The sequence below is a fragment of the Pan troglodytes genome, chromosome 11 (assembly GCF_028858775.2).
Source record: "Pan troglodytes isolate AG18354 chromosome 11, NHGRI_mPanTro3-v2.0_pri, whole genome shotgun sequence".
NCBI lineage: Eukaryota > Metazoa > Chordata > Mammalia > Primates > Hominidae > Pan > Pan troglodytes.
The window spans coordinates 17,107,310-17,131,498 of NC_072409.2; the positions used below are offsets into that span (position 1 = coordinate 17,107,310).

Consider the following 24,189-nt stretch of genomic DNA (forward strand, 5'->3'; position numbering starts at 1 on the left):
AACAACAAAAATGGGACTATACCATTAAATTTAAAAAGAACACTGAATTTGGCTTTGGGACTGCTGACAAGCCTTGCCAATCTTCCTGGATTAAATAAATGACCACTAAGACACTTCCGCACAACCTTCTCTCCCTTTTCTCTCCACCTAGGGTCAGACTTGCGTCGAGGGTCCGATGGCTCTCCCAGTCTTCCTTGGTTCCCCACCTATTTCCTTTCTTTTGAGACAGAATCTCGCTCTGTCGCCCAGGCTGGAGTGCAATGGCGCAATCTCAGCTCACTGCAACGTCCGCCTCCTGGGTTCAAGAGATTCTCCTGTCTCAGCCTCCCGAGTAGGTGGGATTACAGGCATGTGCCACCACGCCTGGCTAATTTTTTATTTTTAGTAGAGGCAGGCTTTCACCATGTTGGCCAGGCTGGTCTCGAACTCCTGATCTCAGGTGATCTGCCTGCCTCGGTCTCCCAAAGTGCTGGGATTACATGTGTGAGCCACCGTACCCGGCCCCTCCCTATTTCCTTTCGCATAGGTATCCCCCAGGACAATCTACACGCCTCTCAACTCACTGTGGCATCGCCTCTCAGGGCACCAGGATTCACGCACAGGGTGGATGTAGCCTTTCTACTAGTTTACAGGCAAATGCTAGGCACCTCTCTGGCCATTCTCAGAATTACCAGGGACACAGGCAGAGAAGACGCCGGCTCTCACTGTCAGATGGGCACAAGGAAACGAGCCACACTAGAGTACACACTTCAAAATGTTTTTATTGGATTTAATTTCCCGAACACAGACATTTTAGACAATTTTGCAAGGACTCTGAATTTTTGCAGGGCTATTTTTGGATGCTGTAAAAAAAAAAAAAGCAACAACACACACACACACACACACACACTCATAGCAGAGTTGCTCTGCTCGCTCTAAGGCCTCTTTGAGGGAAGGACAGTTCCAAAAGGCACTGACCGGTGACATGGGTGGGCCCTGCCCCTCCTCAGGCAGCCAGCTCAGCCATGGCCCTGTCCAAGGGGTCCACAGACCAGTAATCATCATCCCAGCCAAGGAACCAGCCCACGAAGGAGGGAGGCTCAAAGCCTTGCTTCACCACGGTGATGGGCGTCCGCCGATCCCGATTGGCTGGGTCCGTCTCAATGTACCGCTTAGCTGCAGACACACGTGCAAGAAAAGGAAACCCCAGGAATTCTTAGTGCCTCCCACACCAGGAAGAGGGTGACTCAGGACAGGAGTTGACAAAGAAGAGGGTCTATGGTCCTACTGTCCCTACTGCCCACCCCCTGCCCTGGGCACCATCCTCCTTTAAAGGCGTGATACCCACGTGGGCTCTCCGCCACCCTGCTCAGGAACACAGGAAGGAACAGGGCTATGGCTTAATCTCCTGCTTCATAAAGCTTATTACTTTCCCTTGCAGTCCCCTACTGGAAGATATGGGAACCAACTTTTGGGTTCCCAGCTCACAAATCAGATCTATTCAGCTGCCAAGAATCTGCTTTGCAACATCTTTTTCTTTTTTTTTTTCATTTTGAGACACCATCTCATTCTGTCACCCAGGCTACAGTATAGTGGTGCGATCATGGCTCACAGCAGCCGTGAACTCCTGGGCTCAAGCAATCCTCTGACCTCAACCTCCTGAGTAGCTGGGACCACGGGTGTACACCAACACGCCTGGCTAATTTTTTTGTATTTTTTCTAGAGATGGGGTTTCACTATGTTGCCTGGGCTGCTCTCAAACTCCTGGACTCAAGTGATCCTCCTGCCTTGGCCTCCCAAAATGCTGGGATTACATGCATGAGTCACCATGCCTGGCCTGCTTTGCCACATCTAAACCTTGACAAGTTCAGCTCCTGAGTATTCTGGGAACTTGAAGTGACTTTTCATGTCCCTTCCTTCTCCTGGAACAGAGGAGAGGCTTCTTCGAGAAGCCTCAGGGTTTCTGAAGGAACTGATGTGTTCTTCACTATCCCAGGCAGGATTTATGAGGGGCTGGCCCACAGAGGAGGAAGTCCCCACCCTTTCTTGTCCATCAGTCCCCTGGAAAGATGCTCATTCCCAGACCTGTACAGGAGCCACTCCCACCACCCCACAAGCAACGGACCCCTCCCCCCCGCCCCCAGGCACTCGGGTCCTCACCAGAAGTCAAGGCTTCTGTCTTTTCTTCTTCTTGAGAATCCTTTCCAACCCAGACAAAGACCTGGAGATGAGATGAGACAGGAAAGGTACATGAGGACTGCTGATCAAATTCACGGCTGGAGGAAGACTGGGGAGGGGCCAGGTATCAGACCAGACAAAGCCCTCCCCTTTCTAACAGAGCCCATGAACTAAGACTGGAAGGATTTGGAACAGAGGTTGAAGACTGGCAACCTACAAACATGTTTTGTTTGCTCACCCACCACCTTGTGTTAGCCAACAATGTCTTTTTAAACCATTATGACATAAAAATCTAGATTTCCAACCTCTCTTTAAAAATTGGAGGATCTAGCAGCCTGGGCCTTCAAACCTCACTTGAGTCAAGCTGTGTAGCAGCCGCCCCTTTGAGATGAGCCGTTCTAGTTTGCCTCAGACTCCACTGCTCCTTCACGTCTCCCCAGCCCAGCCTGCTTCATTCGTTAACATTGCCAACCAGGTACCATCAGGCATTGAGTTTGAGATTCTTCTCTAAAGGTCCATGAGTTATCTCTTGAACAGCATTCACTCGCTCAACAAATGAGTGGCCAAACGTATTCTCACCCATTTATTTATCCAACAAATATGCACCGAGAGTCTACTATGTGCCGGTCTGTGTGCATCTTTGTCAAAATGGGCCTAAGGCTTGGAATAAAAATAACTCACCCACCACTATCACCATTTTGAGTCTTGTTACAAGTTCTATTACACATTATTTAGCTGATTTTTATGTATCATCTATTTTTATGCATATCTAAAATATTACTTCAAAGAGCACCTATCATTGATAAAATGGCATTAGACAATAAAATGTCAGACTTCGTTTTTCTCACTTTTTTTTAAGACGGAGTCTCACTCTGTCACCCAGGTTGGAGTGCAGTGGCATGATCTCAGCTCACTGCAACCTCCGCCTCCTGGGTTCAAGTGATTCTTCTGCCTCGACCTCCCGAGTAGGTGGGATTATAAGCACCCACCACCAAGCCTGGCTAATTGTTTTGTATTTTTAGTAGAGATGGGGTTTCACCATGTTGGCCAGGCTGGTCTTGAACTCCTGACCTCAAGTGATCTGCCCACCTCAGCCTCTCAGAGTGCTGGGTTTACAAGCGTGAGCCAACATGTCTGGCCCTCTCTTACTTATTTATAAATGTGTTCCCAACTAAAGTGGGAGCCCCTCGAAGGCAGGCATTCTATTTTGCTCATCATAGGATTCTCAGCACTCAGCATTTTGCCTGGAAGACCGTGGTGCTGAATAAATGTTGGCTGACTGAATCTCTAACAGATCAACAAACAGATTAAGTAGCCAATGGATCAATCAATGACAACTGCTGAATGGCTCAAGCTGCAATCATTTTTGGTCCCGATCTTCCAACTGGGGATTCCGAGCATCCCTGTGGGTAGTGTAGAGTCTTATGCCTTCGTGGCCAGCTGCTCCATAACTCTGAGGACTCTGGGAGAAGCCACCTTGATAGGAAAGGTGACTGACCTGACACCCCTGTGAGAACGTAAGCCCTGGGAGAGCAGGAAAATGCCTACTTTATTCATTGCTCTATCCCAGCATCTCAAACATAAAGCACCTGGCACAAAGCAGTGCCCAATTAATATTGGTTGAGTAAGTGAATGGCATCTTCCCCTGCCAAGTCCTACATAATGGCCTTCTCTAGGAGATGAAGTGGAGACAGAGCCCAGAGCCCTCAAACCAGAAGCAGGAGCCCTCTAGAGCCTCTAGGTGACACTGGACAATTTATGCCTGCAAACAAGATGCTGCTAAGTTCAACTTCCTCTGCCAACAGATTTAAAGGAAGAGTTCACGCTCCTGCAAGGTCTGGGAGAGAATGATGAAGGTCATGTGATTTGCCTTTATAGGGCGTTTTGCAGCTTTCAAGGTGAGTGTATCTGCAAGGGAGGTACCGCCACTCCCAGTTTACAGATGAGGAAATGGAAGCTCAGAAAGAAGAATTAACTTCCAGTACCCTTAGAGACTTTTCTGGCAACACCTGGCACTGCCCCCTTTAGGTCCTTCTAGCAACTGATCATAGAACTGGAAGTCTAGTTTCTCCCACTCCCTCTGGCACAGAGAGCCTTCACCTGTCGTTCACCCACCTGGTCCCAGGTGTCCAGAAGCATGACGTCATCCGTTGCCAGGTCTTCCTGCATGAGCTCACCAGGAACCTCTTCAATCTGGGAAGGAACGAAAGAGCATCAGCGAGATGTCTTCCCTCCCCTGGGTGGCCTTCCTTTATCTGCCCCCTGAGGGAGTGGCACAGCTGGCTGCAGCTGGCAGGGGGCCCCTTCCTCTGTGCCACACCATCAGAACTGTTTCTCCTGCCCCTGCTGCCGGCCAGTCCTGTGGAACTCGCCTCCCGAGGGGAAAGCAGAGGTGTGACCTCCGCAGGGGCTCACCACAAAACGTCCAATCTTGTTGGAGCAGGCAAAGAGGCGAGGAGGATGGGCATCCATCTTCTTGTCCTTCAGCCGTGGGGATGTGCGGTAGGCAGCCTTCCCGCCCAGGGCCTCCCAGAAGCCATCTGTGAGGGGAGGCCACGCCAGTTGCCAAGGGATGCCATTACCCCTCTCTCCCATCTCATCGGACCCTGGGACCAGCCCTGCCCAAGCGCAACCAACTGCTCTCCCTCTCCTCCCTCCATCCTAAAAATCCCAGGAGATCCAGAGGGAAGAGGCCTGAGGGAATTGGAAGGTGACGAAATAGAGGCCCAGAGAGGGCAGACTTGGCAGTAGTCACACAGCCAGGACCACTATTGGCTTGAGGCTGACGACAGCATTGAGGGATAAGGACCATTAGCTCCACTCAGCTAATGAGGCAGTTGTGGCTCGGAGAGGTTAAGCAACTCACTCAAGGTCACACAGATGGTAAGTGTTAAGACCAGGATACAAATCTTGTCTGATTCTAATACCTATACTCTTTCCACTATACCTGCTCTGTCCATGTGCAGCCATTTAAATTTAAATTCATTAAAATTAAATTCGACTAAAAGTTCAGTTCTTCATTCCCACTAATTCCCACTGGTTGCATTTCAAGTGCTCAACAGCCACATGTGACTAATGGCTGTCAAACTGGACCCGGCAGATACAGAACATGTCCATCTGCATAGAAGGTTCTGCTGGACAGAGCTGCTTTAGACCAAGTCACTCTTCACCATTTCTGTTAAGCATCAAGCAGCTGGGAATGAACTCAAAGTAACAGTATAAAGACTACAGGCTGGCAGAAGGAAGAGCTGCCCAGCCCACATTCTGGAAACAGAGCAGGCTGGTGGCATTTCTGTCCATGGAGAGTCTAGAGATGCAAGGAGACCACTGCTCCTCTGACGCTATCAGCCCTGCCTACCACCTTTCAAGGCTTCCTAGTGAGGGACCGCCTCCTTCCACAGCCCAACTGCTCCTTCCCACACTGGGCTCTCCTTTCTTTCTTTCTTCTTTTTGAGACAGAGTTTTACTCCTGTTGCCCAGGCTGGAGTGCAATAGCGTGATCTCAGCTCACCGCAACCTCCACCTCTCGGGTTGAAGTGATTCTCCTGCCTCAGCCTCCCGAGTAGCTGGGATTATACAGGCATGTGCCACCATGCCCGGCTAATTTTGTATTTTAGTAGAGATGGGGTTTCTCCATGTTGGTCAGGCTAGTCTTGAACTCCCGACCTCAGGTGATCCGCCCGCCTTAGCCTCCCAAAGTGCTGGGATTACAGGCATGAACCACCACGCCCAGGCTAGGCTCTCCTTTCTTTAGCTCCTGGAGACCTCCCTCTCTCTGGCCATAGCCCTCATTTTAATGCAACTGCTTTTATTTAACATACATTAGGGGACAGGCCCTCGGGTGGGATGGAGGGGAGGATTTAGAGCCCCCAAGCTGAAGGAAAGAAGGGGGAAACTTAATAGCTGCATCCGGACAGCAGCAGGCCCCCCACCCCGGCTCCTACCTGGCTCGCTGCCTTCTGCCACCTGCACAGGTTGGGCCCGCAGCACCCTGAGCAGCTCCTGGGCCCCCGTCTTCTCTGCCTCGCTGGCTCCTGTACCCACCCACAGGTAGGCAGCTGAGGGGGTTTTCAGAACAAAGGCATCGTTGGAGTTCAGTGCACCAGCCTTAGGCAATACCTGGGAGGGTACAGCTTGGTTAATCAGGAACCAGACAAAAAGCCCTCAGCCCCCTCCTCACAGCCCAGGAGACCCCGCAGCAGGACTAGCTCTCAGGTGGGGACTTGGAGGAACACAGCCCATCAGAGCTGAGGGCACAGACTTTGGACCCTGATGGCCTTGGTTGACTCCCATGAGTCACTAATGCACTGTGACTAGCCAACATGATTCTAGAAATCAGGGCTGCATTAACAGAAGTTGAGTGCCCAGAACAAAGGAGGTGAGAGTCCCATTCCCCTCTAGGCTGCTCAGACCATCCTGGGAATCAAGTCCAGATCTGTGCCTTCCTCCGTGAAAGGGATAGTAGGCAACTGGAACGTAATCAGGAATGGCATGCTGATTGTACAGAATGGTAGGTAGTGAGCTGTCCACTACGCAAAGTGTGCAAGGGACACTGGGTATCCTTGAAACAGGGGGGAGTCTAAGACAGACAACCCTGTGGCCACGGCAGGAAAATACAAAAAGCTGCTTCTTACCCCGTCATTCACCATCCCCCACCCCCGTTCCTGTGCCTGGAGATCTGGTCATTGAGCTGGGAGGTTTCAGGGAGGCCAATCCCTTCTGTGTTCCAGGACCTGGAAATTACCTCGACAGCCCGGGTGGCTCCAGCGCTGTTGGCGCGGACCTGGAAGAGGCGGGTGCTGGCAGGGGCTGTCTGCCCGCCCTCGCGGGAGGTGCCGCCCTTGTAGATGATCATGGGCTTCCCACCAAACAGGCTCATGAGGTGGGCGGGCTCCTTGCCTTGGACCACACGGCTCTGGCAGGGAGACAGGAGAGCGAGTCAGGGACCTTGGGGGCAGGCTTCAGTCCTTCTATGTCGCACTGGGCCCATCCCTCCAGACGAAGCCATCATGCTTGTGTCTGTGTGTGGCATGGAATGTGACCCGACAACACACAGGCAGGGACACCAGAATTCCAGGAAGGGTGGAGACAGTGTTATTGTCTGAGGTCCCCAGGGCACTGCTGCTGGGCTGCTCTCCATCTCCATGACGACATGCCTTCCTGATCCTCAGCCTGGTCCAAGAACCAGGAGAGCCTGTGTTTGCAAATGTTCCCTTAAATAGAAGCACAGGGATTGCTGGTGGACATTCTTCCAGAATGCTGACGTCAGGCCTGGGCATGACTGCTGGTGGAGTGGTAAGAACACAGCATTCTAGATCCAGAAAACCCCCTCCTGCAGAGCCAGTGCACCCCAGATGCAGGCAGCAGTCAGGGGCTTGGTGGTGGGAGTGAGGCAGGGAAGATGTACACCCTCACATCTGCTCCTGCCCTGTGTGCGGCACCTTACCGTGGCCCCGGCTAACTATGTCCAGAAGAAAACCTCACATGTACGTCAGGCGTATGGCAGTCGCTTCCCACCACGACCCACCACCGCTGAGTTAGGGCTTAGACCCCAACTCCACCCTGATGGTGAGAACTTGGGCACGTGTCTCAACCTCTTGAGTTCCTCCTCTGAAAAATGCAGCCAAGGATGCTACTCCCAAGGCTGTTGTCAGGATGCACTGAGCTAAGATGGTCATCATCTCATTTAGTGCCCAGCACCCAGTCTATCATAGTCAAAGGTCAGGACACGAACCCCCGATGCCAATCTAGAGCCCTGCCCACTTCCACCGTAGGACGGAGGAAGCACAATTGTTGTCCGCTTCCCCTATATTTCCACAAACCAGCTCTGCTGCCCTCCAGCGCCTGGCCAGAGTGACTTTTTAAACCAGAAATCCCTACACCTCAGACTTATCATTCAGCAACTTCCTGTTGTTCTCAGCATCAAGGTCAACATCGTCACCATGGCCTCTGGTGGTCTGGCCCCTCTGAGCACCTCTCTAGCCTCAAATCATGGCATTTTCCCCTTGCTTTAACACCCAATGCCCCCTCCCACCTCAGGGCCTTTGCATGTGTACCACCCTTTACCCACAATGTGCTTTCCTTCACTCTGCCTGGGCAACTCCTACACATGCATTAGGTCCCAGTTGAACAGTCCCCTCCTGGGACAGGGGTGGGCTTTTCTAATCCAATAGGATCCTACCTAGGATTTACCTCCTTGTACTTAACACATGTGTATAAGGGGGCACTTCTTATATGGCAGGCATGATTCTAAATGCTTACAAATGTTAACTCTTAATCCTCACAGCAATCTTGTGGGACGGTACTGTTATTACCCCTATTTTGAGGACACAGAGGCACAGAGAGGCTAAGTGACTTGCCCAACGTTGCCCAGAGGTGAGGACAGGATTCAAACCCAAGCATGCTGGTTCCACATCCGTGCTCAGCCACATCGCCTCTCCCATGTCTCTCTCCCAAGGTCTTGTCAATTTCACTCACTGCATCTGTCATAGCCATTGGTGTGCATGTGTGTTGAATGTCTACTACCACCCAAGACAGCAAAGTCCACTAGGGCAGGGACAGTGTGTCTGTGTGTCCATGGCTACAGATGCAGTGTGGAACACATGGAAGCCCTAAATAAATACCTGTTCCATGGATGGATGGATGGATGGATGGATGGATGGATGGATGGACAGACAGATGGACAAACGAATGGATGGATGAGAGTCAGACAGATGAGTGAAGAGAAGGACAAGGCTCAGGCTGCAGCCCAGAGAGGCGGTGGGCTGGGCTCACCTGGACAGGGGTACCTCCCAGCTCCTCATCCAGCTGAGCAGTCAGGATGGCAGATGCAGCGACCTCATCCTGGGTAGACTGGGCACCCTGCCTGGAAGGGGAAGTGAGATTCAGCATCAAGGTGCACACAGAGCCCTGAGCCTCTCCCTTGCCCTGAGTCTGAGAAACCTACACATCTCCCTGTTACCAGTAATGAAACAGATAGAGAGGGAAGGGGACTCTTTCAGAACAACGAGAGCCAGGAACCACACCAACACTTCCACTCTCAGCCTAGCATCTTGCCCGCTTACAGAGATCTTAGTGCAACGCATGGATTTCCTTATGCTAAATGTGTCCCACAGGAGACTGGCTGGGTCATCCCATGCTGAACAGCCACAGAGAAGATGCTCTGAGACTCAAATCTGAGATGCAGAAAAGTGGCCAGGACATTTCTCTGGGCGGAAAAGCAGGTCGCAGAATAGCAAGTGTTACGAGAGCCTATTTGTGGGAAAAGATGTCAGTGATTAAGCCTCCCATGAACACGTGCAGAGAGGTCTGCACAGATGTTCACCAAAAGGTCCATCGTGATTGCTCTTAGAGGGAAGATTTAGGGGGATTTTGCCTTTCTATCCCACCTCTTTGCGTATTGTCTAAGTTTTCCATAACCAACATATGTCGTCATACAAGCAAACAAAATCTGACCTATTAATGCGCTGATGCAGCTAATTTTTAAAACAGTCTTCTCACACATTTTGTACCAGGTGAATGTGTTATCTAGTGAAAAAAAAATTTAAGCTGTTTTTAAATGTCTGGGGTTGTCAAATTGAGAGACATTCTACAAAATAACTGACTAGTACTCTTTAAAAGTGTTAAGGGCATGAAAAAAAGGAAAGACCGGGCAACTGTCATAGATTCAGAGACTTTGGAGACATGATGAGTAAATGCCATGTGGGATCCTGGGTTAGATCCCAGATCAGGAAAGAACAGTAGTGGGGGCCGGGCGCAATGGCTCATGCCTGTCATCCCCGCACTTTGGGAGGCCAAGGCAGGCAGATCAGTTGAGGTCAGGAGTTCGAAACCAGCCTGCCCAACATGGTGAAACTCCGTCTCTACTAAAAATACAAAAATTAGTCGGGTGTGGTGGCGCACACCTGTAGTCCCAGATACTCAGGAGGCTGAGGCAGGAGAATTGCTTGAACCTGGGAGGCAGAGGTTGCAGTGAGCCGAGATCATGCCACTGCACTCCAGCCTGGCGACAGAGCAAGACTCTGTCTAAAAAAAAAAAAAAAAACAGTAATGGGAAAACTGAGGAAATTTAGGTAAAGAGTATAGATTAGTAAGTAGTATTGTGTCAATGTTCGCTTCCTGGCTTTGTTAATTGTGCTATGGTTATGTAAGGGTTATGTAAGATGTGAACATAGGTGAATATTCCATTGGGTAATGTCTGTACTATTTTTGCAACTTTTCAGCAAGTGTCTAATATTATTTCAAAATAAGTTTAAAAAAAGAAGGAATCCAGCTTGGCATGGTGGCTCATGCCTATAATCCCAACACTTTGGGAGGCTGGGGCAGGCAGATCGCTTAGAGGAGTTCGAGACCAGCCTGGGCAACATGGCAAATCCCCATCCATACTAAAGTATAAAAAGTAGCCGGGCGTGGTGGTGAGTAGTGGCAAGTAGTCCCAGCTACTCAGGAGGCTGAGGCACGATAATCGCTTGAGCCCCGGGGGCAGAGGTTGTGGTGAGCAGAGATCACACCACTGCACTACAGCCTGGGCAACACAGCAAGACCCTGTCTCAAAAAAAAAAAAATCCAACAGTCAATAATCAGACAAAAAGTTTTAGACTGTATAGTAAGAGAAATACAAGTTAAAAATACACTGAGACACCATTTTATAAACCATAAGATTGGCAAATGCCCAAAAGTTTGACCACACAATCCACGGGTGTGACTATAGGGAACCAGGGACTCTCACAGGTTGCTTGGTGGGAATGTAAAATGCTACAAACACTATCGAGGGAAATTGGGGGCTATCTACCAAAATGACAAGTGCAGTTACTCTTTGACCCAGCAATCTGACTTCTGGGAACTTACTCTAGAGGCATGTCTCTGCATGTTCAAAATGATGTTTGTTTAAGGTTACTAATCACAGCAATGTTTGTAATAGAGAAAGACTGGAATCAACCCAAGTATGCATCATCAAGGAATTTGTTAAATAAACTATAGTACAGCCACCCAAAGGACTATTATGCAACTGTAAAAAAGAATGAGAAAGCTCTCTGTCTCTATGTACTGACATTATTGATCTCTAGGAAGAATGGAGTCAGAAAAGCAAGGTGCAGGGCAATATACAAAGTATGCTACCTTTTGTGTAAGGAAGGGAGGGACCAGGCTATAAATTATTTGCATATGTATTTTTTTTCACGAAGAGTTACTGGAAGGATATGCAAGAGATTAAAGCAGTTACCCAAGAAGGGGTGGGGTCTGGAGAATGGGGTAGAGAGGGACAGGGGTGGGAATAAGATTTCTCAATAAATACCTTTATATTCTGTTTTGATTTTTGAACCATGTAAATGTATTCTCTGTTTTAAAATAATTTTGGGGCTGGGTGTGGTGGCTCACTCCTGTAACCCCAGCACTTTGGGAGGCTGAGGCAGATGGATCATCTGAGGTCAAGAGTTCGAGACCAGCCTGGTCAACATAGTGAAACCCCGTCTTTACTAAAAATACAAAAAATTAGCCAGGCATGGTGGTGGGTGCCTGTAATCCCAGCTACTAGAGAGGCTGAGGCAGGAGAATTGCTTGAACTTGGGAGGCAGAGGTTGCAGTGAGCGAGACCGCACCATTGCACTCCAGCCTAGGCAACAAGAGAAAAACTCTGTCTCAAAATAAATAAATAAATAAACAAATATAAATTTAAAAAAATTTTGGCTTGAAAAATATGTGTGGGAGGATAAACCCTAGTGTGCATAGTACTTGTCATGGATTTGTGGGAGATGTTCTGTTTGTTTCTCCACATTCACTATATCCTACAATAGATGTATAATCATTTGGTAAGAAGAGTTTCAAAGTTGTTTGGAGAAATAAGCAAATGGTGTTGCCCTGTGGACAAGAGCCTCTCCCAGCAGGGAGTGGTGGTCCCACCTCAGACCCTCACACCCTCAGTTTGTCTTCAGCCCTGCTCAGGGCCCAGCCAGTACCCCCACGACACACACCGATGGCCCCAGAACCTCACCAGTTGTAGATTATCTGCCCCTGGCGGCCACCATGGCGGTAGTTGTACAGAATGATGTAGCTGTCGCCTCCATAGAACTGTCCATATGTGGCAGGGTCCACGGGCACCTTGTTGGAACCTTCGATTCTCCAGATCTGCAGGAGCAAAGCTGGGGTCAGATGCTGTGCAGCACCCCCACCCCCCAGCTCAGGCAAGCCAGGAAACCGCAGTGTGGTAGGTTGTGGTTAGGCCATGGGATGAACTTTTAATCACTTGGGCTCGGACTGGAGTTAAATGGTTTGCCCAACTCACAGAGCCACTAGAAGGCAGGGCTGGGACCCTGGGTCAGGGTTCCTGCCTGGGCTCCTCATACTATGCCCTGCCCCAGCCCGTCTGTCCTTCGCTGAGGATCGTCAAGGCAGCTCCAAAGGAATGCAGTACAGTGAGGGGAGGAGCCAGACACAGACCCCAAATCAGGCCCCTCATCCCCTTCCGGGACATGAGACCTCAGACAACTGGCTTAACCACTCTTAGCCTCAGTTTTCCCATCTGAAAAATGGGGATAATCATAGTACCTACCTCAAAGTACTGTGAGGCTCAAACGAGTTTACTCATGAAAGTCTAGCACAGGGCCCGGCACAAAGGGACTGCTCTGTAGGTGGCAGCTGCTCTTATTGTCATAATTATTATTATTATCTTACTAATATCACATTATCTCTATCGTTACTGAGCTGCCTGGATTCTTTCTTTTTTTCTTTTTTTTTTTTTTTTGTTTTTTGAGACGAGGTTTCACTCTTGTTGCCCAGGCTAGAATGCAATGGTGCAATCTCGGCTCACTGCAACCTCTGCCTCCCGGGTTCAATCAATTTTTCTGTCTCAGCCTCCCGAGTAGCTGGGATTACAGGTGCCTGCCACCATGGCCAGCTAAGTTTTGTATTTTTAGTAGAGATGGGGTTTCACCATGTTGGCCAGGCTGGTCTCGAACTCCTGACCTCAGGTGATCCGCCCGCCTCGGCCACCCAAAGTGCTGGGATTACAGGCGTGAGCCACCGTGCTGGGCCTGCCAGGAATTTCATAGGTCACCTGCAGAGGCAGGGCCACCACGAGGCAACCTCAGTGTGACCCCTGCTGGCAGGTCTCCGCAGCGTTCTGGTGACACCGCTTTTTCCAAGTGGTCACGAGGCCCGGCAGCGCCACCTGGTGGAGCTATGGAGACACGGAGTCGTCCAAGTCCTGGGAAACAGAATCCTAGAATCTCTGGATTTTGAACATTCTTGAAGGTGATGGAGTGGGATGAAACCCCACTTTACAAGTGAGAAAGTGAAGCTCAAAGAGGTTATGTAACTTGCCCAAAGTCTCACAGTCAGGCTGCCAGGGGTCTTACACACCGCCCCACCCGAAATATTTTCATTGCATTCTCCCTAGCCACTGAAGCAACGAATGAATGCTAGCACCAAACCAAAAACAATAATATATAAAAATGAACACATTTGTTATTCCTATCATTAGGAATGGAGTCAAGTTTGCCTGAGGCGGATTCTACCTCCTAAACACCTCTGAACCCCACACCCCTCTTCTCCTTCTCCACTGTGACCTTCTTAGTCTCAAGGTCATCATCTTTCCCCTACAGTATTAGAACAAGCTCCTTATAAGCTCTCTACCTTCATTTTCCTGCCTCCAATCCATTTTCTTAGTTTTCTTTTTATTTTTCTTTTATTTATTTTTTAACTGATTTTTTTTCTTCTAATGATATCCTGGAGTCATATTCCAACCCATTTTCACGGTGAGTTTCTAAAGCAGGTGGCCGGGCGCAGTGGCTCATGCCTGTAATTCCAACACTTTGGGGGGCCGAGGCAGGAGGATTGCTTGAGCCCAGGAGTTTGAAATTAGCCTGGGCAACATAGCGAGACCCTGTCTCTATTAAAAAAAAAAAAAAAGATAAAGCATAGATCTGAGCCTGTTGCATGTCTGATTTAATAAAAAGAAAAACCCCTCAACTAGCACCCACTGGTTAGAGGATCAAGTCTACACCCTTGAAATTGGCATTCAAGGCCCCTCCCTGGGGATGCCATCAGCACTAGCCCCCTGGGATAGCTCCCTCCTTTCCGAACATAGCGAGTCCCTCCTGGAATGCCCATCACTCTCCGCTCTTCCTCTCCGGCAGCAAAGCTCTACTCCTCCTCTGAGACCCCACCCAAGGGTTCCCATTTCTGTGCAGGCTGCCCTGACCAACCACCCCCACTGCTTCCTGTGTCCGCACAATCCCCTGTGCTCCCTCCCATCTTCCACTGATCACACAGGTCTGTGGCTATGGTCAACTCCCCTCCCAGACCAGGCACTCCTCGGGGCAAGGTGGGGCCAAGACACTTGGCTCAGGGCCTGATACACAGGGTGCATTGGCTGTAAAAACTAAGTAACACCAAAGAATCTCAGCTACCAAAGTTGTGCAAACCTCAGAGAGAAACCTCCTTGGGGAAGCAAGAGGCAGTGCATGGGGAAAGTGAGGGAGGGGCCTGGACACACCCACCCCACGCCCTAAACGTACCTGTTTCTGGCCTGTGCCATCGTCATCCATGCCGTGCTGGGCGGCCATGGCAGTGGAGGTGTGCAGGGTGGCGGCGTCGAAGGGCACCCGCTCCACGTTGGCGATATGGCTGGAAAGGTAGGACAAGCCCAGGCCATCTGTCTGGTCTGGGTCCCGCCAGTTCTTGAAGAACTGCTTGAACAGTGGGGTCTCACCGCCCTCAGGAAGGACCGAGACCTGGGGAGGGGAGGCAGAGGAGCAGGATGTGGCTGGGCTGCCCAGCAGGGGTCCCCAGGGGAGCCTCAGATACCCCATCCACACTGAGGGTGGGACACCCGCCCTACTCCAGCCCATCCCCTCCAAACAGGACCCACCCCTTCCCATCCTACCTGGCCTCCAAGACTCACCTGAGTCTGCTTGGGGTAGTCCATCTTGGTGATGAAGTCAGAGGCTGTTTTGAGGGCAGCCTTCCTCTCCTCCGTGTTTGCCTGCTTGCCTGTTGGCAGCCAGAGGAAGTGATGGAGGGTTAGAGGCCCGGGATCCTGCTGCATCCTGACCTCTAACAGTCCAGGAGAAGGAGCTGCCAAACTTCCCTCCCTACTCTTCTTAGACTGTGGACAGCCAAGGCCAGAGACCCCCAGAGCCGACCACTCACTAGAGCTCCTGGAGTCCAGCCTGGGGCTGGCCAGTGACACCAATCACAACACTACTGTGGTCCATTTAGTGAGCATGTATTTTGTGCTTAGAACTATGCATAGATTATTTAATTCACAGAATAGTCTTAAGTAATAAAAAAAGTTGCTATCTTTTCCTGAGTATCTATAAGGAAGCTAGGGTCTTAGAGAGATTAAATTACTTGACCTAGGTTACTCAGTGAGTGAGAAGCTGCCACCCTGAGGGCATTCCCGTGCCAAGGAGCTGCTGGCCAGCCAGTGCTGGGCCTCAGTCCCAGCCTTCTCACTGCCAAGGCCAAGGTCCAGATCAGCTGGCCCAGGGCCCAGGGGGCCTAGAGAGTAATAATTATAATAGTGTCTCTCTCTCTCTCTTTCTCCCCACCGTCTCCCTTTCTCTCTGTCCTCCTACTGCCTCCCTCTCCTCTGTCCTCTTCCCAAGATGAGCCTCAGAGAATCAGGGGAGGATATTGATGGGTCCTCTCAGAACATCTCAGGGCCTCTGAGAAACATCTGGGCCAATGGTTTCCAAGAGAATTCCCACAAGATAGTACCGAAAGCGTTTATGAACTTCTAGCTTAGCATTTCCCAAACCAGATCATCTTCATGAAAAGCCCCCCTGTAAATGAACAAGTTAGAAGTCCTACAGTAAACAAACTCGAACATTTTAAAATCCACTGTTGCCCATGAATTTATCTGACCATACAGTTAGATGTTTTCTACATAATTTCTACAGGATGCCAATTAGCCTCTCAGAGAACTGACGTTATAATGCACTTGGGAAACACTCATTTCAGCCCAGATCAGGAATCTGAGGCCCAGAAAGGGTAAGTAAAGTGCCCAAGATCACACAGTATGTCAAATGCAAAACCAAGGCCTCAGCCCAAGACTTCTGATTTCCATTGCACCAGGCACACTCCACACTCCCCGGGAGCTGAGTTCCTGGGAGCTGCAGGACATCCCATCCAAGATCCTACAGGCCAGTTGGGACCCTTTCCCTGTCTCCAGTACCTTTCCAGACAAAGATTTTCCCATCTTTGCCGTGGTCCAGGATGAAGCAGTCCTCTGACTTCAGGGCCCCCTGGGCGAAGGGGTTCTCATCAGCCACGAGGGAGACGGACATGGTCCCTGCACCATTGGAGACCTGAGGGGACGAAGCAGAAGGAACCAGCACATGAGTGTCTGTGGCCGCCCAGCCCTGAGACTTCCACCATCTTGCCCCACCCCCTGTCCCAAATGGCCCTGCAGAGTAACACCTGCGCTTCCTCTCGCACACATTTAGACGTTCTTTTTCCTTTTCTGCTTCGTCAGAACCACATCTGCTGACCTACATGCAGGGGTAACACAAACTGCACATGGGAAGGGAGGGCGGGATAAAATTTGGGGAATTGGGTGCAGAGGGGAACTGCATAGTTTGCTGAAAATGTATTCAACTTTACTATTCAAAAAAAGGAGAAGAGGCCGGTTACAGTGTTGCACACCTTTAATCCCAGCACTTTGGGAGGCCCAGGTGGGTGGATGGCTTGAGCCCAGGAGTTCGAGACCAGCCTGGGCAACATGGCAAGATCCCATCTCTACAAAAAATACAAAAAGTAGCAAGGTGTGGTGGCGCTTGCTTGTGGCCCCAGCTACTTGGGAGGCTGAAGTGGGAGGATCACTTGAGCCCAGGATGTCGGGGCTATAGTGAGCTATGATTGTGTCACTACACTCCAGCCTGGGTAACAGAGCCAGACTCTGTCTCAAAAATAAATAAGTAAATAAAAGAGAAGAAAAGAAAAAGAAAAGTAAAAAGAGCTAAATGCAATCTGGTATCCTGGATTGGAACCTAGAATAAAAAACTGGGGAAATCTGGCTAAAGTCTATAGTTTAGTTAATGGTACTGAAGCAATGTTAATTTCTTAGTTTTGACACATGTACCTGGTTATGCTAAGATGCTAAGGAGAAGCTGAGTGAATGGTATATAGGAACTCTTTGTACTATCTTTACAATTTTTCTGTAAACTTAAAAATTATTCTAAAATAAAAAGTTCATCCAAGTTCAAAAAAAAGTTCTATCTTAAGAGTCAAAATTCAAAAGTTTAACAATATCCAGTTGGCAAGGCTCTGGGTAAACAGGCATTTAAGATCCCTGATGACAGTAATTTGGGAGCTGTTCCAGAGTACAGTTGACTGTGAGGTAGCAGTCCTTTAAATAATAATTATTCTACATGAATTGAGTACTTACTACTCTGTGCCAGTCACTGTTCTAAGCAATTTCTATAACTTATATAATTATAGAACCCCTTTAATCCTTGCATATGATAGTTCTGTTACTATCCCTGTCTCATTCACAAGGAAACCAAGGCACAGAGTGGTTAAGGAACTTGCACAGCTAGAAATAGCTGACCTGGAATTCAAACACAGGTAGTCTGACTCCTGACTCCAAAACCAGTATTTTCTTTTTTTATTTTATTTATTATTATTATTTTTGAGACGGAGTCTCACTGTTGTCGCCCAGGCTGGAGTGCAATGGCACTATCTCAGCTCACTGCAACCTCCGCCTCCCGGGTTCAAGTGATTCTCCTCCCTTAGGAGGAGAGCTAGGATTAGAGGCACCCACCACCACGCCTGGCTAATATTTTGTATTTTTAGTAGAGACAGTGTTTCACCATGTTAGCCAGGCTGGTCTCGAACTCCTGACCTCAGGTGATCCGCCTACCTCGGCCTCTCAAAGTGCTGGGATTACAGGGGTGAGCCACCATGCCTGGCCCAGAACCAGGATTTTCAACCACTGACTCATTCTTCGGCCTGTGACCAGCAGTTCCTTGTCTAAGAACTCGCCCTAGTGCTATGCTGTACTTAGCACAAGTGCACCAAGAGGGACTGTCTGCAATTGGAAAAGGTGGAACATCCTAATGTCCATCAATTAGGATTTGCTTAAATTCTTACATTCATAAAATAAAATACTATACAGCTGTTATAAAGGGTCGTGTTGAGATTTATTATAGAAAGATATTCCCAACCATGTTGAGTGGAAAAAAGACCACACAACAGCATGAATAGTTTGGATCCAGTTACATAAAATAGAAATGGCCGGGAGCGTTGGCTCAGGTCTGCAATCCCAGCACTTTGGGAGGCTGAGGTGGGCAGATCACATGAGCCCAGGAGTTTGAGACCAGCCTGGGCAACATGGCAAAACCTCGTCTCTACAAAAAATACAAGTTAGCTGGGCGTGGTGGCGTACATCTGTAGTCCCAGCTACTTAGGAGGCTGAGGCAAGAGATCGCTTGAGCCCGGTAGGCAGAGGTTGCAGTGAGCTGTGATTGTGCCATTGTACTGCAGCCTGGGTGACAGAGCAAGACCCTATCTCAAAATAAAATAATAAGATGGAAATGGAAAAGTAACTAGGCACAGAAAGCTGTGGCTGGACAAAGATGTGTTCTCTCGTGAGGAGGAGAGGCTGATTTTTTAACTGGGTATTGTCATTTTTGTAATTAAAACATATTTTAAAAGTAATACTGGTTTTTTAAACCAGTGAAATTGCATGGACTTTTATTTTCTTTTTATATTTTGAATACTTTTTTTTTCTTACAATAAACATGTATTACTTCATAATCAGAAAAAAATCGATAATGTAGTAGTTTTTCTTTGGCAGTGGTGAAAATCGACATCCCCTTTTTGTTGTTTTACTGAAAATGCTTGGGGCACAACGTAAGTGTGATTGAGCTTTCTCCCAGAGCTCAGCCAAGAGAGTTCCCCAGCTGAAGCTAAGCCTGAATTCAGTTGTGAAAATCACAAGAAAGAAATCATAAATAAAGTCATTAACTATAACCCACACTCCCAACCTCCCCACATACACACCATTTCTGTAGTATTTCCCCAAGTATTTTCTAAGCTGTTTTCACATCCATTTTATCTGTGGACTCCCAGAAATCCTACAAAGTCGACCATTCTGCTCTTCTTCCCACTTTACAGACTAGGACACTGAGACTCAGAGAGACCTCATGTATGAGCGTGACACAGATATGTACGGAGTTGATCGCATGCTCTTAGTGCAGGAAAGCAAAGGAAGTACACGAGCGTCCACTGGAGACGTGAGAAAGCTGAGGCCCCCCTCCAAAGGGGTGCTTTGCTCAAGGTCCCATAGCAGTGGAGTGGGGAAGACCAGGTCTTCCACCTCCCTGTCCTGACCCCATGCCCAGGCAGACAGTGCATCTGGTGCTCACCTTGTAGAGCTTGGCCAGCTTGCGGTTGGCCGCATCCTCCTTGGCGGTGTCCTCGGTACCTGCAGGCAGAGCCGGCTTGGGGCCCAGCACCTGTAGGAGATAGAGAGATGGAGAGGAAGGGTGGCTGTGAGGGAGGGGCCAGGCTCCTGAGATAGCTCCCAGGCAGGCAAGGATCACAAGGACATCCACTGTGACCCTCCCCATGGAGTCTGACCTCCTCCAGACACATCCTGCATCTGCTCACATGTCCAGATCTGTCCATCAGAGGTCCCTTCCACCTTGTCTCCCTGACTCAGAAACTCCAGGAGAACACTCCTGCTCCTCTGCCTCCAGACAGCACTTCAGATATTTCGCCTACGGGCTAATTGTGATAACTATAGCTACTGAACACCTTCTACCGCCTACCTTTAAAAGATGTCACTGCATCCTCGCACCCAGGCCAGGAGGCACAGATTATCACTCTCATTTTACAGAAGAGGAATCTGAGGTCCAGAAAGATGAAGTCACCTACTCACACAGCTATTAGGTGGCTAAGCCAGAATCTGAACCTCCATCCCTGTGGCTTCAGAGCCTATTTTCACTCCCACTGTCCCTCCCAAGCCATGGTTGGTGTCCAGGTCCCTTCCCATAATAATAATCACCATTCTGCTCTCTCCAAAAGCTGGAATTGGATGCCCCCAGAGAAGCAGGAACCAAGTGACATGGGGCAGAGCTCATGGTCTTCTCCTTTTCCTAGTGAATCTTGCCTCTATTGATATGTCCTCAAAGCACAATGGCTGGCAATCCCACCATGTGACTAAATGGGCCAAAAACTACCAGAAATAGTCAGAAGAGACAAGAGGGGATTGGGGCTCAGTGGTCTCTTTCTGACCTTATTCTAGCACAAAGCTGGCCCTCTGGGGATGCTAAGAGACTGCCCTCCTTAGCTCTGCAGAGGACCTGGCCCTCCCCACTGGAGAATGCGGCTCACACTCACAGCACAGCCTTGGGTTCCAGTCCCACCTCTCAGAGGAGTCTGGGAGTTGTGCAGGAAACTGATCTCCCTTGCTCCCTAAAGTGATCAGGTTTGATGGAAAAACAGCCTCAAAAGTGAGGCAGGGCCAGCATGGTGACTCATGCTTGTAATCCCAGCATTTTGGGAGGTTGAGGCAGGTGGATGGTTTGACCCCAGAAGTTGGAGACCAGCCTGAGCGACATGGCAAGACTTCATTCCTACAAAAAATTCAAAAGTTAGCCTGGCTTGGTAGCACTCGCCTGTGGTCCCAGCTACTCGGGAGGCTGAGGCAGGAGGATCACTTGAGCCCAGGAGGTCAAGGCTGCAGTGAGCTGTGATGGCACCCCTGCACTCCAGCTCAGGCAACAATGAATAAGATCCTGTCTCAAAAATTAAAATAAAAAAGTATTTTAAAAATAAAAAGGCGGGGTAGAGCGGAAGTTTTTTTTTTCCCTCAAATTCACCTCAAATTGCCTACTGAACAGAAGAAAGTCATGAGCAGCGTGTCCCCATGGCCACCCCATTGCGCACCCCACAGGCACCTGGAGCATCGCCTCGGGCTCAGCGCCCTCCTCAGACACGTGCACTCGGGCCCGGCCACTCCGCTCGTTGTCCCGGATGCCCTTGGACACCTGTGTGGCCTTCAGTCTTTCATACCGATTGCTGTTGGAACCACACCACTGGTGGATGTTCTGGAAGACAGAGACCCAGGAAGTCAGTGCCCCGCCTTCCTATAAGCCCCGCCCAGCGACAGGGCTTGGGGAGTGTGGCGTGTGGTGTGCAGGCTCACCCTGTTCTGCACTTGCCCAGGTGAAGGCTGGCACAGTCTGCACACGTGCATTATTTACGTACAATTAAGTGTGATCTGCACACACCAGGGGATGGGAGTGCATGTCTGAGGACAGGAATTTTTTTCACAGGTACAACTACATCTAGAATGTGTGCAAAAATGTTTGCCTGCTGAAGGGAATATAAATTGGCACAACCATTTTGGAAAACCATTTGGCCATAGCCACTAAAGCCGAATATACCTATTTCCTTATGACCCAGCAATCCTCCCTCTAGGAAAATACCTGACAGAAGTACGTTCGTATGTCCACCAAAAGACTTGTGCAAGAATGTTCAGAGTAGCACTGTCTGTAATAGCCCCAAACCAGAAGCCACCTCAAGTGCCCATCAACAACATAAAGGATACATAAATCATGGTACACCCACACAACTGAATCTTCCACAGCAAGGAAAATGAACAACCTACAACTAAATGCAACAATACGGATGCATCTCAGAAATGTAATGTTGAGCAAAAGGTCAGAGATAAAAGAACAAGGTTCCGTGTCTATAAAGTTCAGAAACAGGCAAAACTCATCTATGCTGTTGAGAAAGTTCAGGATGATGGTTGCCCTTGGGGTGAGGGCACCGAAAGGGGCAAAAGGGGCCTTCTAGGGGCTGGTGAGGTTCTGCTTCATGATCCAGTGTTACGTGAGTGTGTTCGCTCTGTGTAATCCATCAAGCTGTACACTCAGGATTCACACACTCCTCTGTGTGCCTATGACGCTTTAATAAAAAGCTTACAGTAAATCAGTGTGTGCTCATGTTTGCACGGACATTATATCACAGGTGTATAAGCATATGAGCTTTGGGGTAGAAGGGCCGTGTCCATTTGCAGGTCTGCGCTCACAGGGATTTGTGAGACAAGTGTGTACAAAGCGTCACACATCTATAAGGTGGGCCTGGGTAAGGGCATCCCACACACATTGTCATAGATCATGGGCATGTGCAACTACATGTATGACATACACATGTGGGACCTTAAACAACATACCCGAGTATACATGTGTGGGCATTCATGATGGTGCACATGTGCACACCTGGTGGGCAAAAGCCCAGAGTGTTTGCCCATGACTGTTATATATTTATAAGCATGTGAAAAAGGACACAAGATGTACATATGAACAGAAGGTGCCAGGAAGTCTATATGTCAATCAAAGTCCAAGTACGCACTATACCCGTGGTGTGAGTCTACATTTGTGGGAGTCTTTGCATACAGACATATCTGTACGTGAACAATGCTGGACCCTGTGGTTTGCCCACCTGCATCTATGCATTTGTTCACGTGGATGTACCCAAGTCCCTGGTCAGACCAGGAGCACCTCAGTGGCTCCTGGGAAAGAGGAAAGCAGGACTCACGTTGCCCAGGTCCAGGATGAAGCAGTCGCCATTGTTGAAGCTCTCCCAGGACACAGGTACCTCGGTGGCACGGACCACACGCCGCCCTTTGACCTGGAAGAGTCTCTGCACCACCACCTCGTTGGGTACCACGTGCTTGAATCCTGATGCCACACCTCCTTTCTGTGGGGCCAAAGAGACAGCATTAGCCCAGGGGAGAAGGCCCAGGGAAGCAGATATGGAAGAAGGGGACAGAATTGAGGTAAAGGAAATTCTGGCTTGTGGACCAGGGGCTTTCCAGCAACACAGTGATTCTCAGTTAACTCAGGACTTTCATACCCATTATCTTGTTTGAGACTGTTTCAGAGTAGGAAACTGAGGTTTAGGAAAGGAATAAAATTTGCCCAAGGCCACACAGCTAAGAAGTGAGAGATTCCCTGCCCACTGCATCTTTCTGCCACCCCTTTGAATCCCATACTCCACTAACAAGGACCCCTGTAGCCACTTTCTAAATAAAAAAAACTGCAACAATTCCTTCCTCAAAACCGGCGTTTCCCAAAGGCACACTAGTCCCCAAGACATTCTGCAAGGAAAGAGTTCCACGGTCAAATAAGCATAGGGAATGCTTCTCACTCGCCCTCCCTGACTGTTATACAACGCGCATGTGCATAATAAAGGCTCTGTCAAATCCTATGGTGAATACACCTGCTTGCCTTTTGTTTTATACAGTATTTCCCTATCTTATTGAACCAAGAACTGCTTTTCTTTCTTTCCCTCTTTCTTTTTTCTTTCCTTTCTTTTTTTCTTTCTTTCATTCTCTTTCCCTCTTTCTTTCCTTTCCTTCCTTCCTTTCTCTCTTTCTCTCTCTCTTTCTCTCCTTCCTTCCGCTCTCTCTCTCTCTTCCTTCCTTTCAACAGGGTTTCACTCTGTCCTAGGCTGCAGTGCACTGGTACAATCACAGCTCACTGTAACCTCAAACTCCTGGACTTGAATGATCCTCCCATCTCAGCCTCTCGAGTGGCTAAGACTACAGTTATGAGCCACAGTGCCCAGCTTACTTATTTTATTTTATTTTATTTTATTTTATTTTATTTTATTTTATTGTAGACATGGGGTCTCACTATGCTGTTTAAGCTGGTCTTGAACTCCTGGCCTCAAGAGATCCTTGGGTGCTGGGATTACAGGAGTGAGTCACTGAACCCAGCCCAAGAACCACTTTTCTTCACCATATCCTGCCTCCAGCTTGAGTATTTTGCAAAAGCCACTCTGAGAGGTACTAATCCAAATCTTTCTCATCCTTCAAGGCTCTCTGGGAAGTCTTTCTGGATTGTTCCAGCCCATGCCACCCTTCTGCTTTCCCCTACGGTACCGCAGCAACTCCCACCCAGCAGTCCCTTCAGAGCAGCTATGGGTAAGGGACAGGTGCCCCGCCACAACAATGCTGGATGGCTTTGGGTAAGTCACTTGCCCTTTCCGAGCCTCAGGCCTCTCCTTTCTGAAGTGGAG

The 24,189-nt window shown here is 49.1% G+C and overlaps 1 protein-coding gene across 21 annotated transcripts in view; it reads right to left on the minus strand.

The window, feature by feature from the left end:
* Positions 1-743: 743 nt before the first annotated feature.
* The window catches only part of GSN (gelsolin), a 131,707-nt gene continuing 108,261 nt past the window's right edge, over positions 744-24,189 (minus strand). For all 21 annotated transcript variants that reach the window (XM_063788389.1, XM_063788381.1, XM_063788379.1 and 18 more), the window contains 14 exons: positions 22,705-22,866; positions 21,060-21,209; positions 19,524-19,613; positions 16,331-16,463; positions 15,056-15,144; positions 14,670-14,885; positions 12,146-12,279; positions 8,932-9,022; positions 6,902-7,072; positions 6,102-6,276; positions 4,573-4,697; positions 4,273-4,350; positions 2,140-2,200; positions 744-1,155 (listed from right to left, as the gene is read on the minus strand). In XM_063788389.1, coding sequence (XP_063644459.1) covers positions 986-1,155; positions 2,140-2,200; positions 4,273-4,350; positions 4,573-4,697; positions 6,102-6,276; positions 6,902-7,072; positions 8,932-9,022; positions 12,146-12,279; positions 14,670-14,885; positions 15,056-15,144; positions 16,331-16,463; positions 19,524-19,613; positions 21,060-21,209; positions 22,705-22,866 — 1,845 coding nt within the window. In that variant the 3' untranslated portion in view covers positions 744-985. The remainder of the gene's footprint in view (positions 1,156-2,139; positions 2,201-4,272; positions 4,351-4,572; positions 4,698-6,101; positions 6,277-6,901; positions 7,073-8,931; positions 9,023-12,145; positions 12,280-14,669; positions 14,886-15,055; positions 15,145-16,330; positions 16,464-19,523; positions 19,614-21,059; positions 21,210-22,704; positions 22,867-24,189) is intronic.